Source organism: Equus quagga, chromosome 2, assembly GCF_021613505.1.
Source record: "Equus quagga isolate Etosha38 chromosome 2, UCLA_HA_Equagga_1.0, whole genome shotgun sequence".
In the NCBI taxonomy this organism is placed as follows: Eukaryota; Metazoa; Chordata; class Mammalia; order Perissodactyla; family Equidae; genus Equus; species Equus quagga.
Window position 1 is genome coordinate 23,186,517 of NC_060268.1, and position 16,509 is coordinate 23,203,025.

General features: G+C 44.7%; 1 protein-coding gene across 1 annotated transcript; it reads left to right on the top strand.

Moving 5' to 3' along the window:
* The first annotated feature begins 12,764 nt into the window (after positions 1 to 12,764).
* LOC124235776 (granzyme B-like) lies at positions 12,765 to 16,163 on the top strand. Its single transcript, XM_046654189.1, has 5 exons — positions 12,765 to 12,947; positions 14,013 to 14,100; positions 14,681 to 14,816; positions 15,021 to 15,281; positions 15,939 to 16,163. Exons 1-5 carry the CDS (start codon positions 12,893 to 12,895, stop codon positions 16,080 to 16,082), a joined length of 684 nt encoding a protein of 227 aa, XP_046510145.1. The 5' UTR covers positions 12,765 to 12,892; the 3' UTR covers positions 16,083 to 16,163.
* Positions 16,164 to 16,509: the final 346 nt, after the last annotated feature.

Genomic DNA, 16,509 nt, shown 5'->3' on the forward strand with positions numbered 1-16,509 from the left:
TAGGTGAGGAGAAACTGCCATAGAAATCTTTTGATACTGAGTACATAAATTGGCACTATCCTTTTAGATACCAATTTGCTAGTGTGTGCAATAAGTTAAAAAATGCAAGTATGCTTTGAACTAGCAAACCCAGTTTATGTACTTATTCTCAGAAAATGAGACAAGTACTTAAAGGTTGTTCATTGCAGTGTGCTATATACTAGCAAAAAATTTAAAAATGAGAGCAACCTTGAAAGAAAGCAAAAAGAGCATCAGCAAGTAAATTGTTGTAAGTTCATATATCACATGCAAATGACAAAATAGAAGCAGCCATTGAAATGATGACTAGTATTTCCTGACAGTCATAGATGACCAAGTGACAGTAGCAGGTTACAAAATCTCATGTGTGTGACAGTAACGTCACCAAGATGGCAACATAGGTCATTCCCGACTTTGCTCCCCCTCATGAGAAGAACAACTAACAACTATTCACGGACAAGACACCACTGAGAAAATCTTAGAACAGAGGACCGAGGCTGAAGCACCCCCTGCACTGCAGAGACCAAGACAAACCACGGTAGAGGGATGACGGATGTTAACTAAACTTACGGTTGTGACTGTTTCATAATATACGCAAGTCATTATGCTGTATACTTTAAACATACGCAGTGCTGTATGTCAATTATACCTCAATAAAACAAGGGAAAAATCTTATGTGTAGCATTATCCCTTTTTTATTTTATGAAGTATACAAATTTGCATAGTAAAAAGCCTATTAAAATGTACACAAAATGGTTGGTGGTGGTTGTAACTAGCTGGTGAATATTAGATAATGCTATTCTTTTCTGTTATCTTGGCTTATTTATATTTCCTTTAATTATATTTTTGTGTATTTTGAAGATGAAAGAAGAGGACATGGACCAAGAAATGCACTTCCTGAAGCTGGAAGAGGCAAGCAACAGATTCCCTGGGAAACTGATGTTGGATTTCCGGCCTGCGGAACTGTGAGGGAATAAATTTCCACCCTTTTAAGCCATCAAGTTGGTGAGAATTTGTTGCGGTGGCCATAGGAAACTAATACAGTGCCTCATCTGAAGGTTTGCCTTTGGAAATAATGTCCCTTGGGGTACCTGCCTCAGAAAGAGCCAACCCAACTGACAGCAGTAAGTACAGACAGGCACCCCCTCATGACTGTCACTCACGTGGCTACTGGGTATTAAACTATGCCTTTGTGTGAAGAAAATGGTGGCCATTCCTCCAAGTCTCTGCAGCCCCAAGCCGGGGATTAGACCCGGGAACCAAGTTCAGGCTCGCACCTGTGTGAGAGCACCGCCTGCGCAAAGCCAGGCAGCTACTCCAGAGGTACAGCCTCACAGAAGCTCAGTGGGCAGGGCCCAGGCCAGGGTCAAGCTGGGAGAACACTCGAGGCCAGGGCTGGACCCCAGGACTGCCCCTGATCTCCCACACAGCACCCAAACAGAGACCACCTACCCCAGGGAGATGAGGAGAGCGGGAACACACGGAGACCAGCACAGTCCTCCTTTCCTCTGCATACAGGAGGCTCTGGGGACCCCTCCTGTGTAACAATGCCATGCAGAGCATTGTCTCCTTTGGATGAAAAATGGAACCCTTCCAGGTCTTCACCAAGATCCAGAGCTTCCTGTCCTGGAGAAAGAGATCAATGAGAGCCCTCTCTTGGACTGACCAAATTCTTGGGGAAGACTGCAGACCCCCCAGATTCTTGGGGAAGGCTGCCATGGCCTTAATAACTAGATGGAAATGATTGATTTCTCTTTTATTTATTGAACAACAGTCACTGGGTACCAGCTGTGGGCAGGCTAGCCTCTGCTTACGTTTCTTCCCTGTTTTCTGCATCCTCTTCTCTCCCAACTCTCACCACCTCCTCACAAACCCTTGCTGTGTTATGACCCAGCTTGATGCTTTTCTACACCTCTTCCTGGCTGAGCTCTTAACATCCAGCACCACAGCCCCTGTGGGCTTGAATTGACTCATAGACCATTCACTCACAGCCTCGGCCCCTTTCAGCCTGTCTCTTGTTCACCTGTGGTAACCTGGCTTCTGCCCTAGGATGTTTGCTGCCCACCTGGGCTATAGTTGCCAGTCACATAAGAGAGGGAGTCTTTGCAGAGGGACTGAGTAGCACTACTTTTGCAATCAATCAGCAAAGAAAGGAATATCGAGCACCTGCTATGTGCCAGGCACTGGAGGCTCAGAAGTAGGCGTGGAAGACACCAGTCCTACCCTCATGAAACTTACAGCCCAAAGGACTTTCATCAGAATTTCCCCAAGTCTCCTTCCTCATCCTGGCTGGTCAGATTGTCCTGAATCTGCGGGGGAAATCCAAACAAATGAAAATCATCTTGTCGGAGAATAACAACATCCATCTGTCTTACCACTTCCATTTTTCACATGCACTGTCACATCTGTCTCCAGAACAGCAGTGTTTGGGACTGGAAATGAAGTTTCCAGTACTGTGGTCAGTGGAGCCCCACTTCCAGATGAAGGGGAGATACAAGGAGGAAAAACTCAACCAGGGCCACCATTTCTTTATGGTTTACATGTAGGGTAACCTATGGGTAAAAAGTTCAGTACAAACTCTGACATGGAAGACATACCCCAGTTCCTCAGCTTCCTTAAATCATACCAGATCAGGGAAGCTCACATGGTGCAAGAAAAATGGGGAACAGCCTCCAACCCACAGGCCACTATGGTTACTGCTCCATGCTTAGCATTCAAGGTCACAGTGACCCTCAAAGTTGGCCAGCTCTTAGCTTAGAGGCCACATGTGTGATAAGAGCCTCTGTGTTGACACTGGGCTCCCTGGGCCTGGTCAGTGGAGCTGGGCATGCAGGGCAGCCATCCCCTCCCAGATCTTTATGCTTATCTGGGTGCCTTATCTTGATGCTTATCTGGCTGTAGAGTTCAGTCCAGTCACAGCGGTAGATGAATGTCCCCCGACCAAAACACACACACACCAAAGTAATTTTCACATGTGGTAAATGTCTGCCTCTGTGTTCTCGTCACCCTAGCAGGCGTGCCTTCTCACATCTTATTGCCACCAAGACCTCTGTAGCAGAATATCTTAATGATCTTGCCCACTTCCGTGACACGGGGAGAACAGCTGACTTCACACAGCTTTTGTTTGAGGGCTGAAAATCCTCCTGAAGCAAAGATATTCCAAGATCATGCTCAGAAAGAGAAAAGGAAGGGAACAAAACAAACAAAAATACAGGATTATACACGCAAGCACACACAAATATATATGCACACAGACAGGCATATATTTGAGTGTGTATCATATATGAAATATGCATGTGTGTGTCTATGTACATATGGATAGATACAGGTATAGGTATGCATAGATGATTTCGAAAAGCTACCTTGGCACACACATAACCCGATTGAGGAGAGAGTTCTATGGCTAACAATGTTTACAAAGCCTCTGCTGTAGCCCAATGCTCTTATGTTCGAGGAGGATAATGAGACGCAGAGATTGACATAACTGAGCAGGAGCTCAGGGTTCTTCAGCTCCAGGACAGGTCACTCCGAACTGAGAGATAAAGGCTCAGAGCTGCGAAGTCTTAAGTGATCTTATGTCTACACCCAAGATAACCTCTCTGGCCCCTGAGGAATCTGTTTGCCAGCCTCTCTCCCAACAATTCCGTGGAGAGAAAGCTCCTGGGCCACCTGAGCAGCCATTCTAAGAGAACTCTGATTGTCAGAACACTCTCCTTTGCAGAGCTAAACTCTGCCCGCTGTGGCTTCCACCACCTCTTAGAGTGATACAAAAGAGAGTTTGCAGCTGGGCAGGCACGCGTCCTGTGTGTATATGTGTGTACACACTTTCTGTAACCATGTGACCTTGAGCACATCGCTTAATCTCTCTGGGTCTGTTTAATTTTCAATGTGCTTCCTGAGAATGCCCATGCAGAGAGTGGAGAATTCAGTGAGATCACATATATGAATCACATATGTCTGGAAACATAGTGAGATGTGGATTCATAGTAATGCCCTTGGCCTTCTCTCTTCCCTGATTTCCCCCAAACTGTATTTGTGTTAAAAAGCAACTATCAGATAACAGCCCATTTGAAGATAGCATGATGCACACCCCTCCCCCACCCATTTTTTTCCTACACAAGTCAGCTGGGAGTTGGTGTTCCAGTGGGGACCCTCCCTTTTGGGACACTCAGCAGAGCCCAGGGTGGGCACCCTCTTGGAACAAGGCTTTCCTCCTCTTATCTGTTATATCCTCTATGGGGTCAACAAAAATGTCTAACTTCCCTGCCCCATGAGACTTCAGGAAAGATGAGATTTCTGGGAGCCAAAGACACACGCCAATGCTAATCCCACTCATTCTGGTCCCCATTATCTCCTCAGGAGTTATCGAGTGTCCCTCATGAGTAGGTATTTATGTCTAGGTATTTAAGATGCTCATAGCCACACAACTAAAGTCTTAGCATTTGATGCCCAGGGGGCCAGAAAGCTGACTCCTAAAAACCTCAGTGGTGGAGTTCAATGCCTTCATGAATTAAGTGTGGTCCAGTAACAGATCCATCCTCCATTTTCCAGGCATAGGAACCTGAGACAAGGCAACATTGAAAATGTTTAGAGTTTTGCAATCATATACTGGAGGTTCTGGCAAATTAAGCCAGAGAGAATACAGACAGAATAATAGTCTTTGGTATCTCAGTAAATTATCCAGTTGCAATTCCATTGGTCAAATGCTCTCAGTGGCCCAGCAGGATTCTGCAATGCCTGATTTCTCATGTGCAGCCTTTGAAGGGCTGGCTAGAATGGTCCAGATCTTCTGCTTTGTCCACATGTGGTTTCAGTGCTACTTCCTAGTACTTGGTCAGAAATAGAAGTTTAATAGCAGTGCAGGAGGTGGGTGCCCTACTACTAGGAGATGTCATATCAAGGCTGGAGGAGAGATAGGTGACGTGACACAAGAATTCTGAGGTGTGAGTTATATTTTGCAAACACAACACTTCATTATACCTACGCTGAACTATGAGACAGAAAGAATGAGAAATACCCACCAATTTTGCAGTCGTATACTAGAGGTTCTCGTAAATGATTCAGCAGCACCCCCTTACCTACCCCAAACCAAACCATTTGCCACATCCCGTACAGACATGGTAAGAAAGCACACAGCACCAGCTTCTGAGAGAGATGGGAGAAAAAAGAACTCATTTACTCCAGAAGGTTAAGGTATAACCTTTAGGCCCTGGGGGAATGAATGCTTTGGGGAAAGGAAATGGCCTGGGGGGCAAAGTTCCTGGGAAGGTAAAGACCCTCAGATGGGGATTGGTGGGGGGGGACAGCCTTGAGTGTGATCCAAGTTCACATCAAAACTGACATCACAACCCAGAACATCACTCCCTTCCAACCTGCTCCCACCCAGAAGTGCGGTCAACACATGCCCCCAGTGGGGAGGAGGTGGGCACACTGTTCTCACCCAAGCCCACTTCTCCTCCCCCTTCCTCTATAGTCCTCTGTCTGCTCATCACCCCAGACATCGACCCACACCAGAGCTTTACTAAATTATTCCCAACCCAACATCCACACGTTGCTCTTTGTTGATGGCTGGGCAATGATTAGAGTAGGCAACAAGCAGAAATTAAAGGGTGGTCTAGTGGTTACCAGAACTCTGGAAATCTCATAAATTTATATCTGTCTTATAAACATTTTTCTCTCCCCAATCCTGCCCTCTCTCCCTTATCCTTACCACTACAGAGGCAAAAGGGAAGTACAATCTTCCCCACTCTCACTCATAACCTAGGTTCTCCTTCACTGACACGTCTTTCCCCGAAAACTCTTTTTGATGCCCTGTAAACACCCCTGAAATTCTGACTATCATCCCAGCTTCCTAATAGGAATGTAGAGACAACTCCTACCTAAGGCAGGAATCTCTTCTCAAGAGCATGGCTGAGTCTCATGGTCAAATTAAATAAGCTAGGGCCCTTTATGCCTGTAGCTTCGGATTTCAGGTCGAACTTAAGAGAATGATCAGACTCAGGGAAAGTGGTTTATAGCAGCAGACTCAAATGCCATGTATGAGTGCAGGAGTGTCATGTCATTGTGCCATTGTCCTTGCTGCAAGGAATGGTCCTGCCCACGTCCAATAAGTACTAGATGTGATTTGGTAAGAGGCAAAGGCCAAGGGGATTGCCACTCATGGGCCAAGCATGACGTTCTCTTACATGTCGGAGAAGAAAATCAGGAGAATGAAGACTAAAAGCAAAGGGAGTGTGTGATCCCAAGGACCTTTTCCATCACAATATGATGGAATTTCCATCACAGTATGGTGGACACTGAGGAATCTTTCTTTTCTAAGAGAACTAGAGCCACATATTAAAGATATAGATAGAAACTTTTACTCCTCAGCACCTCCTTAAATTTCCCCCAGATTCCCTGAACACTGTATGATATGGTTAAGCTGTAGAGGTGTGGGCAAGATCACAGACTTTGGAATCGGATCCCTGCATTCTCATCCCACGTCCCCTCCATTCTCATGAGCTGAGTCATGTGGAACAAGTCCCTTAGCTCCTCAGGGTCTTAGCTTCCTCATTTGTGAAATGGAAGAAACATCGGTAGGAACTCAGATGGTGGGATGAGGCTCTGTGGTTGGTGATCAATAAATATCAGCCGACATTATGACATTGGATATTATTGTCTCATTTGTTTGACAAACTGAAGAATCATATCTTCTTTTCTAGGTATATTTTTATTATCAACTTTCACTTCAATCCAGCTTCTTAAAATTACAAGTCACAAATGCTTTTCCCCATCTTTTAGTTGGTCTCTATTTGGTCAAATCTGAGAAGAAATTTAGTCTCTCCACTGAGGCTTCTTCCAGGTAGGATTCTTTCTAGGAAGGCACCTGTATTATACCCTTTTCCACTTGTCTGCCACCTCAGTAAGCATTCCACTCCCTTAAATCTGTATTACTGCTTCTGGATTTGGGAGGATGTTCCTCCGTGACCTTGGCCATTTGACTAGCCATTGAGGTTAAAAGAAAATTTTCCTTGAATTTCCCACTCTCTGCATTCTTAGGAAGATCAGTCTATCCTGTCAAGGTGGCTAAGTTCAGGGCCCTAGCCTCACTGTTAAACAACCAACCCAAGTTGGGTGAGGGCCAGGAATGAGGGTGGTGGGAAAGGGCAGGTCCTGAGACTCAGAGGTTTCAGGTCCTCCTCTAACCTCTCCTTCCTGTGTGAGGAGCTGGTGCTTTCCAAATATACTAAAGCAAGGGAGTGATTAATGAAATTATGGGAGCTCTAGCAATTCCGAGGAGAGGCATCTTGGACTGGAGTGGACATAAAGCCCTGAAGTTTTCTAGCTTCAAGTCAGGAGAATGACCCACAACAGCCCAGACACAGAGAACATGAAGGTTCCATAGTGTCGTGCTCTGTTGACACCATCATGCCTTATCAAGGGACTGACTTGTTACTTGAGACTTCAAACACAACATGAAGCCATGAAGTGTATTCTGAAATATTTCTCTGCTTCTTGTCTTGACAGAGATTGAAGCAGCTTTCTCAGACACAACTACATAGAGATAAGGTAACAGAGACTCCAGTGACCACACAAACAAGGAACACAGTCCTTGCAAAAAAATTTGGAAGGGTCACTAATCAAATGGATGACTGTACCAATTCACAAGCAATATAACCAATTCCAGGGGCAAGGGGACACCATTATTTCCAGAGCTATCACATTACAATATGCAAAATTCCCAGTTTTCATTGGAAAATTGCAAATACAAAGAAACAAAAGAATATGATCCATTCACAGGGGGATAAAAATAAAATGACAGAAAACATTTAGAGAAGCCCAGACATTGTTTATATAAGACAAAATGTAAATTGACTGTCTTTAAAATATTCAAAGAACTAAAGGAAACTATTAAAGGAACTTAAGTAATCAAGAACAATGTATGAAAAAGTAGATAATATCCATAGATATTTACAAATTGTAATTTTGAAGCTTAAAAGTACAATAGATTTAATGGAAATTCCACTACAGAGATTCAACAATAGATTGACCAGGCAGAAGAAAGAATCAATGAACTTTCAGGGCAAAGGAAAGAATCCAGTCTGAGGAGCAGAAAGAAAAAAAGAATGAAGAAAATGAGCAGAGCCTAAGGGACCCATGCGAAACTATCCAGAATACTAACAGATGCATTATGGGAGTCCCAGAAGGAGAAAAGGGAAAGAATCAGAAAAAAAAATATATTTGAAGAAATAATGGCCCAAAACTTCCTAAATCTGATGAAACATAGAAGTATGCAAATCCAAGAAGCTCAACAAATTTCAAGGAGGATAAACTCAGAGATCCACACTAAGATACACTATAGTCAAACCGTCAAATGACAAAGACAAAGAGTAAACCCAAACAGCAGCAAGAAGAAGTGACTTATCATGGACAGATGATTCACAGTAAGATTGTCAATTTCTCATCAGAAATCATGGAGGCCAGGAGGCAGTGGGATGATTTATTTAAAGTGATGAAAGGGAAAAAAAGCCTGTCAACCCAGAATTCTATATCTGTTGAAATTGCCCTGCAAAAAAATGGAGAAATACTGATATCCCCAGATAAATAAAAGCAAAGGGAATTCCTCATTAGTAGACCTGCCCTACGAGAGATGCTAAAGGGAGTCCTCCAGCCTGAAACAAGGGCATTAGATGGCAACTTGAATCCAAATGAAGTAAAAAAGATCTCTGCTAAAAATAACTACAAAGATAAATATGAAAGCTAGTATTAGTCTATTCTGGTTTTGTAAATCTTCTTTTTGTTTCCTATATGGTTTAAAATACATAATGCATAATAAATTGTTATCAAATAACAAATGCATCAAGCAATAATTGTAAAACTTATGGGCACACATGTATAAAGATGGAATATGTGACATTAACAACATAAAAGGGAGTGGAACTGAATAGGAGTTAATAAATATATTAAAAATTGTGCAGGGTAGAAGATCACTTGCATTTCTATATACCAGCAATGAACAATACAAAAAGGAAATTAAGAAAACTAATCCATTTACAATAGCATCTAAAAGAATAAAATATTTAGGAATAAATTTAACCATGGAGGTGAACAAATCATATGTTGAAAACTACAAAACATTGCAGGAAAAAATTGAAGGACTAACTAAATAGAAAGACATCCCACGTTCATGGACTGGAAGACATACAGTGTTAAGACAGCAATACTCCTCAAAGCCATCTGCAGAGTCAATGTCATCTCTATCAAAATTCCAAAGGCCGTTTTTGCTGAACTGGAAAAGCCAATTCTAAAATACATATGGAATTTCAAGGGGCCCCAAATAGCCAAAACAACATTGAAAAAGAAAAACAAAGTTGGAGGACTCATACTTCTTGGTTTCAAAACTTACTACAAAGCTGGAGCCAGCCCAGTGGCGTGGTGGTTAAGTTTGCATGTTCTGCTTCTGTGTCCTGGGGTTTACCAATTCAGATCCCAGGTGCGGACCCACACACCACTTGTCAAGCCATGATGTGGTAGGCATCCCATGTATAAAGTAGAGGAAGATGGGCATGGATGTTAGCTCAGGGCCAGTCTTCCTCAGCAAAAAGGGGGAGGATTGGCAGCGGATGTTAGCTCAGGGCTAATCTTCCTCCAAAAAACAATCTTACTACAAAGTGACAGAAATCGAAAACAGTGTGGTACTGCATAAGGATAGACATGTAGACCAATAGAATAGAATTGCGAACCGAGTAAAAAACCTGAACATCTATGGCCAACTGATTTTTGACAAGGTTGCCAAGACCATTCAGTGGGGAAAGAATAATATCTTCAATAAATGGCACTGGTACAACGTGATTACTACATGGAAAGAATGTTGTTGGATCCCTACCTGACTCCATATACAATAATTAATTCAAAATGGATCAACAGCCTAAATATAACAGCTTAAAACATAAAACTCTTATAAGAAAACATAGAGAAAATCTTCGTGACCTCTTATTTGATGCTAGATTCTTAGATTTGAAACCAAAAGTACAAGCAACAAAAGGTAAAATCGATAAATTGGATTGCATAAAAAATAGAAAGTTTTGTGTACAAAAGGTAGTATCACTAAAGTGAAAAGACAATCTACAGAATGGGAGAAAATATTTACGAATCATGTATCTGATAAGGGTTGAGTATCCAGGATATATAAAGAACTCTTACAGTGCAACAAGAAAAAGACAAAGAACTCAATTAAGAAATGAGCAAAGGACTTGAACTGACATTTTCCCAAGATATACAAATGACCAGCAAAAAAAGGAAAAGACACAAACATCGTTAATTATTAAGGAAATGTAAATCAAAACCACAATGACATATCACTTCATAACAACCTGAATGGCAATAATCAAAAAGAAAGAAAGAAAAATCACAAGTGTTGGCGAAGATGTGGACAAATGGGAAGCCTTGTACATTGCTGGTGGGAATGTAAAATGGTGCAACCACTGAGGGAAAAAGTTTGGTGGTTCCTCAAAAATGTAAACATAGGATTACCATATGACCTAGAAGTGCCACTCCTAGGTGTGTATCCAAGAGAAATGAAAATGTATGATCCACACAGAAATGTCTACACAAATATTTACAGCAGAATTAGACATAATAGCCAAAAGATGGGAAAAACCCATATGTCTACCCACAGATGAATGGATAAATTGTATTATATGTATACAAAGGAATATTATTTATCTATAAAAAGAATGAATATTGATACATGCCACAGCTGGATGGACCTCAAAATCATTATGCTAAGTGAAAGAACCCAGATACAACAGGTCAAATACCACTTGATTCCTTTTATATGAAGTATCCAGAATATGTAAATCCATAGCCGGGGCTGGGAGAGGGAGGAGGGAAAGTGATTCGGTACTCACTGTGTTGTGGAGCCACAGCTTACCCAGTATGGTTGGTTGTTCTTCTGGGTGATGAAAAAGTTTCAAAACTAGGGAGAGGTGGTAGTTGCACAATATTTTGAATGCACTAAATGCCACTGAGTTATACTTTAAAACAGTTAACTGTATGTTATGTGAATTTCACCTCTATTTTTAATAAAGGGTCATAGACTTATGTTTAGTATAACTCCCTTTGAGTTTTAAAAAATACGCATACACACGAGAGAAAAATATGTTAGATCATACTTCAAGACATTAAAGATGATTATCAATGAGTGATGGGAAATAAGGTAATTTTAATTGTTTCCTCTTTGCTTAAATTATTTTTAAAATTTTCCAACAATGTTAGGAAATAGTTGCATATTGGATTCTTTAGTATGTGGGAAATAAATACTGTAGTGATATTGACTACCAGATTTTTAAGAGCATGAGGAACATGCTGAAATTGTAGAGTTAAATGAGGATAAAAGAAAACTGTACTGTGTATATAATATGATCCCAAGTATTTAAAACGCACTGCTCATAGTAACAGGCTGTCTGCTGGTGAGAGGAAAAGGAGTGGCATTGTTCCTTTCTACTTTCCAAATTTTCTTAACGAACATTTATCACCACTATAATCAGAAAAGTGATTTTATTTTTAAAATGTTTACTACTGGGTAAGCTAGGAACAAAGAGGTAGAGGTTTGATAAATGTATTTGGTATGATAAGAGGAATATTTACACTGGAATCATGTATTTTGATACAGAATATTCTTCATAGAAAAATTGTAAAGTACAGAAAATGTAAAGAGGGAAATTAAATCACCAGGCCCTAACCTCTCAGATATGCTTAGTTGTTCTCTGAACAGGATTGGGCTTGGGCTGTTTAGAAACAACAGTCCTTCACTTCCATCATAGCGAGCTCATCGGCAGAGTTTGTTGAGCAAATGTGAGTCTATGATGTGCTGGGCCGGCTCCATCAGAAGTGTGGCTCGCTCGATGGAGAACACAGAATACTGAAAGGATAATGATTGGTCTTTGGTTGCCTGGTAAGCTTTCTCACTTCACACGGTATCAGCAATTTAGTCATCTGAACTTCCTTTGGGGACTCAGCCCTTTCCCAGTCTTAGTCCATGTGGTTTGGGTGGGAATGACTCTAGCCTACCCAAAGGAAACTGACCTAGGCTTAACTCAATTAGTGGGTTCAATTCCTAGGGTCATAAAGATTTGTTAATTTAGGCCAATAAAGTTCAAGTGCAGCGCTTTTGTTAAAACATGGACAAGAGACATGGACTCTATCACTCTGAGCATTTATAATTTAAAAAGAGATGTTAAAAATCCCCTAAGAAGGAAGCTGTGCTGATGAATGGGTTGCTACATGGATTTGGTAGATGGTGGCCATGCTTTCTTCTCATCTTGTGCATCCCTCTACTACGGTCCTTCCCATGCTGTGCTCTGATGACTGATGCTTCCGTCTCCTCCACCAGACAGACAGCTCTCTAAAGGAAGGAGACACATCTCCACTATGTTTGGTCATGGCACAGAGAAGGGCCCAAACACATATCTGCTGAAGAAATTATCCTGATGGACTTAGCAACATGGAAATGAGGCATTGGTGGTTCTATCACTGGGGACTCAGGTTTCTGGGGCTCCAATACCTCTACTTGGTGATACCACAGCCCACAGTCTCCACTTTGTACCCTTGGGTTCCTGCTCTAGGCTGGAACAAGTGGTCCGCCCTGAGTCATCCACTGTGGGTTCTGATGTGGTCACTGCTTGATTATCACACAACCACCCAGAGGATGTCATCAGGCAGAAAGAGTGGAGGCGGGGAAGGTTTCATAGAAAGCCGTCTCTGATGAAGCACCACACACCACAGGGGGACTTGAGGTCACTGAGCCCACCTGTATCTCCTTCCTCTCCTCAGGGATAAAAGAGAGCAAGGAGGAAGCACCAGCCTCTCCAACCTGGGCAATCTTCCTGGAAAGATGCAGCCTCTCCTGCTCCTGCTGGCGTTTTTACTGTCCCCTGGGGCAGAGGCAGGTGAGTGACCATCCCCGCCCTCAGATGCCCAACCCCTCCCCCCAAACACAGTGGGCTCAGATCTCCTGCCCCTTCTGCACATCCCTGATCCATCCATCCACCAGCAACATTCTGAATCCCAGCTCCTGTCCCATCTCAGAATCCCAAGTATGACACTGAATAAGCTACCAGCAGGAATGGCAGGGCAGGAGGCTGTTCTCAAGAAGAGTCAGTGGGTGCTATTCCCTCCCTAGGCCCTACGTTTGCCATCTGCAAAGTGGAACTTAACTGGAAGTGCATGGCAGAGGAAGGGAAACTAGAAAAGAGAAAATAATCAATTCCCCTGCACAGGGCAGAGTGGGCCTGGCTTCCAGGTCTGGGATGACAGATGCTCCCCTCAGTGTCTGCTTAGGAGAGAAGGCTAGAGCTCTGCAGACCCCGGAGTTGGTGGGACCACTGTCCCCAGAGGACTGCTGATGCCTTGCTCAGTCCCAAGGCCCCTCAGTCCCTTCTCCAGCTCTGCTTTTCTTCCCAGGTCTTTAGCAGCTCCCTTCTTTCCGGGATGGAGCCACTGTTTGAAGACCTGAACTTCTCTGCTTTCCAGAATCCCATAAGCACTGGCCCTACAAACTCTCCTTCAGGCCCATTGGGAGCCATTCCTTCATGCAGCCAACAAACAACTTTGGGCACCCACTATGTGTCAGGCCATGGGAAACAGGCTATGACAACATCTAGATCCCTAAACCTAAGACCTGGCCACTGGAAAGCAGCATCATCCCAGACATCACAGGACAACAGAGCCTTACAAAGGCTCTTGAAACAAAGCAAAGTCAGGAGAGGAATTTTCAGGAGCCTCTAGCACTTTGCTGTCCTTAAGACGCATATGTTTTCCTCAAATTATCTGTGGAAGACAGATTCACAGGCCAAGCCTGTCTTCTTCCTTTTTCTAGAGGGAGCCCCACTCTTGCCCCTCTCAACTCCAGGCCATCCCAGGCTCCCAGATGCCCAGCAGTACTGAGCAGTCAAGCTAATGCATGACTGATGGACTCACTGTGTGCACACAAGCAGATAAGATTTTTCCTTCAGGGGAGATCATCGGAGGACATGAGGCCAGGCCACACTCCTGTCCCTACATGGCATTGGTTCAATTTCTGATTGAAGAGAAAAAGCACAGGTGCGGCGGTATCCTCGTGTGACAGGACTTTGTTCTGATGGCTGCTCACTGCTAGGGAAGGTGAGGGGCCACAGGTAACTGACACCTCCTAAGACTCCTACAGGGACCCCTTGTCCTCTGCCCAAGGGCTGCAACCTGGGGGAGCTCCCCCGGCTCCTGGGAACTCAAGGCCATGAGAGCTTATGAGAGGAGCCATCTGAGAGCATGACTGGGTGACTGCAAGTGAGAAATAGGACAGGTAAGCTTTGTGATCAGAGGATCAGAGGTGAGAACAATAGGCCCAGTTGAGCAGACAGACCACATTGGCCAAATAAAGCAGCTTTTGAGGATGAAATCATGCATTAGGGTCAAAATGCAAAGTCAGATTATTTTCACAATATTGCCAGAGTACAAGAGAAAACTTCTAGGTGACCTACCCTCAATGTCATTGAGAAACACAAGGGACAGAGTCACTCAGTACACAGTCCTCTGGTTGTTTGGATTTCCCCAAGCTCCAGGCCTGCCCTGCCCTTCATGTCTCCTGGGCTGGATCTCCTTTCACTCCAGGTCCCCCTACATCTCCACTCTGCTTTCTGTGCAGCTCTTTCAAGGTGACTCTGGGGGCCCACGACATCGAGAAGCAGGAGACAACCCAGCAGAATTTCTCTGTGAAAGCAGCCATCCCACACCCAGACTATAACCCTAAGAACTACTCCAATGACATCATGTTACTAAAGGTAAGGGAACCTCCCCTCTGCTCTTACTCTCCTGGGTCCAGATTGTTTCCCCTCCCACTGGGACCTGTCCCTTCCCTCCTTCCCATCCCGGCCACCTGACTAGTCCCTGTGGCTCAGGGGAGAGGGAAGTCAGTGCAGCCTCATCGCGGTGTCCAGGCCCAGGAGGCCAGTGGCTTAGCTGGACTTTCTCGCCTCTGTCATCAGCTGGAGAGAAAGGCCAAGCTGACTGCAGCTGTGAGGACCATAAGCCTGCCCAGGGCCAAGGCCCAGGTGAGGCCGCGACAGGTGTGCAGAGTGGCCGGATGGGGGAGAGTCGCCCCGATGGGCAGCTTCTCGGACACGCTGCAGGAGGTGGAGCTGACTGTGCAGCAGGACCGGGAGTGTGAATCTTACTTACGCAATTATTACAATAGTACCACTCAGCTGTGCGTGGGGGACCCAAAGGAAAAGAAGTCTTCCTTTAAGGTGAGACTGGGCATCTGTCTAGCTCGGCTCTGGAGAGAGGGGTGTTTGGGGAAGATCTGGGAGCTGCAGATCCAAATAGTAGGAACACCTTCACCCCCTAGACTCTGATCTTTCTCCCGGGAAGAGAAGGGGGGAACAGCCAGAGTGGGGAGTCACAGGCCTTCTGGGAGCCTACCCGGGGCCTGAGATGCATCCAAACATGGTGCTCCATCAGGAAGATGAATTTGCAACACTCTGCCCCACGCTGGGCACACGTATTAGAAAACTGCTCCCTGGGTGTGCAGCAGTCAAACCAGGTACCTCCTCAGAGCTGGCTCCCATCTTGGTTAAATGCCTTACCCTGCATGCTGAGTGTCAGCCCCACCTTCCTGCTTCCATGTCCTTAAATGGTAGACCGAATAACAGTCCCACAGCGCCCTCATGGGAGAGGATCCGGGACCTGGTGGAGGAGAGGGAGCTGCCCCCTGAGTGAAATGAAGCTGGGACAATGTCCAGGGTCAGGACTGGGCAGCTGAGGAGCCCGCAGGGGCCTGCCCTGCTCTCTGATCTCCCACATGGAGGCCACGCCAGGCGGCCTTCACTGAGAGTGTGCTTGGGATGCAGGTAGGCAGGACCTGGGGGAGCACAGACTCAATCCTCCCTGCTCTCTGTCCACAGGGGGACTCTGGGGGCCCTCTCGTGTGTAAGAACGTGATCCAGGGCATTGTCTCCTATGGACGAAACAATGGGACACCTCCACGGGCTTTCACCAAAGTCTCGAGTTTCCTGCCCTGGATAAAGAAAACCATGAAAAGCCTCTAACTGGGAGAATCAGCCTATCTTCTCTGGAGCTGATCCACAACAACACCATAACTAAATAAATGTCTCTTAGCTGAGTGGGAAGAGCGGGTTTCTTGTTTGTTCACTGACCCTCAGTCACAGGCACCTACTCTGTGCTTAAAAGGCCGATGGCAAAAATCTGTTGATTTCTGCTTCTTCCTCTTCCCCCTCCCACCACCACCTCCCCCAAACATCAAGAAAAGCTGTTACCCAGCTACTTCTGACCCTCATCTTTCTCTGGGTCTGCCCTTCTGCTAGGGCTGACGCTGAGCACCATCAGGAGAAAACATGAACCTCTCTGGTCCTGGGGCTCAGGGTGAACTTCTTACTTCCTTCCCTGTGTTAGATGGCAGAGAGGAAGGGGGATGACACCATATGTCCCGGACACCAAGCAGGCAAGCCTGGGGCT

Coding starts and splice junctions, on each gene's coding strand:
- LOC124235776 (XM_046654189.1), top strand. CDS start 12,893: ATGCAGCCTCTCCTGCTCCTGCTGGCGTTTTTACTGTCCCCTGGGGCA. Junction 12,948..14,012: donor GTCCCCTGGGGCAGAGGCAG/GTGAGTGACCAT, acceptor TTTTTCCTTCAG/GGGAGATCATCGGAGGACAT. Junction 14,101..14,680: donor ATTGAAGAGAAAAAGCACAG/GTGCGGCGGTAT, acceptor CTTTCTGTGCAG/CTCTTTCAAGGTGACTCTGG.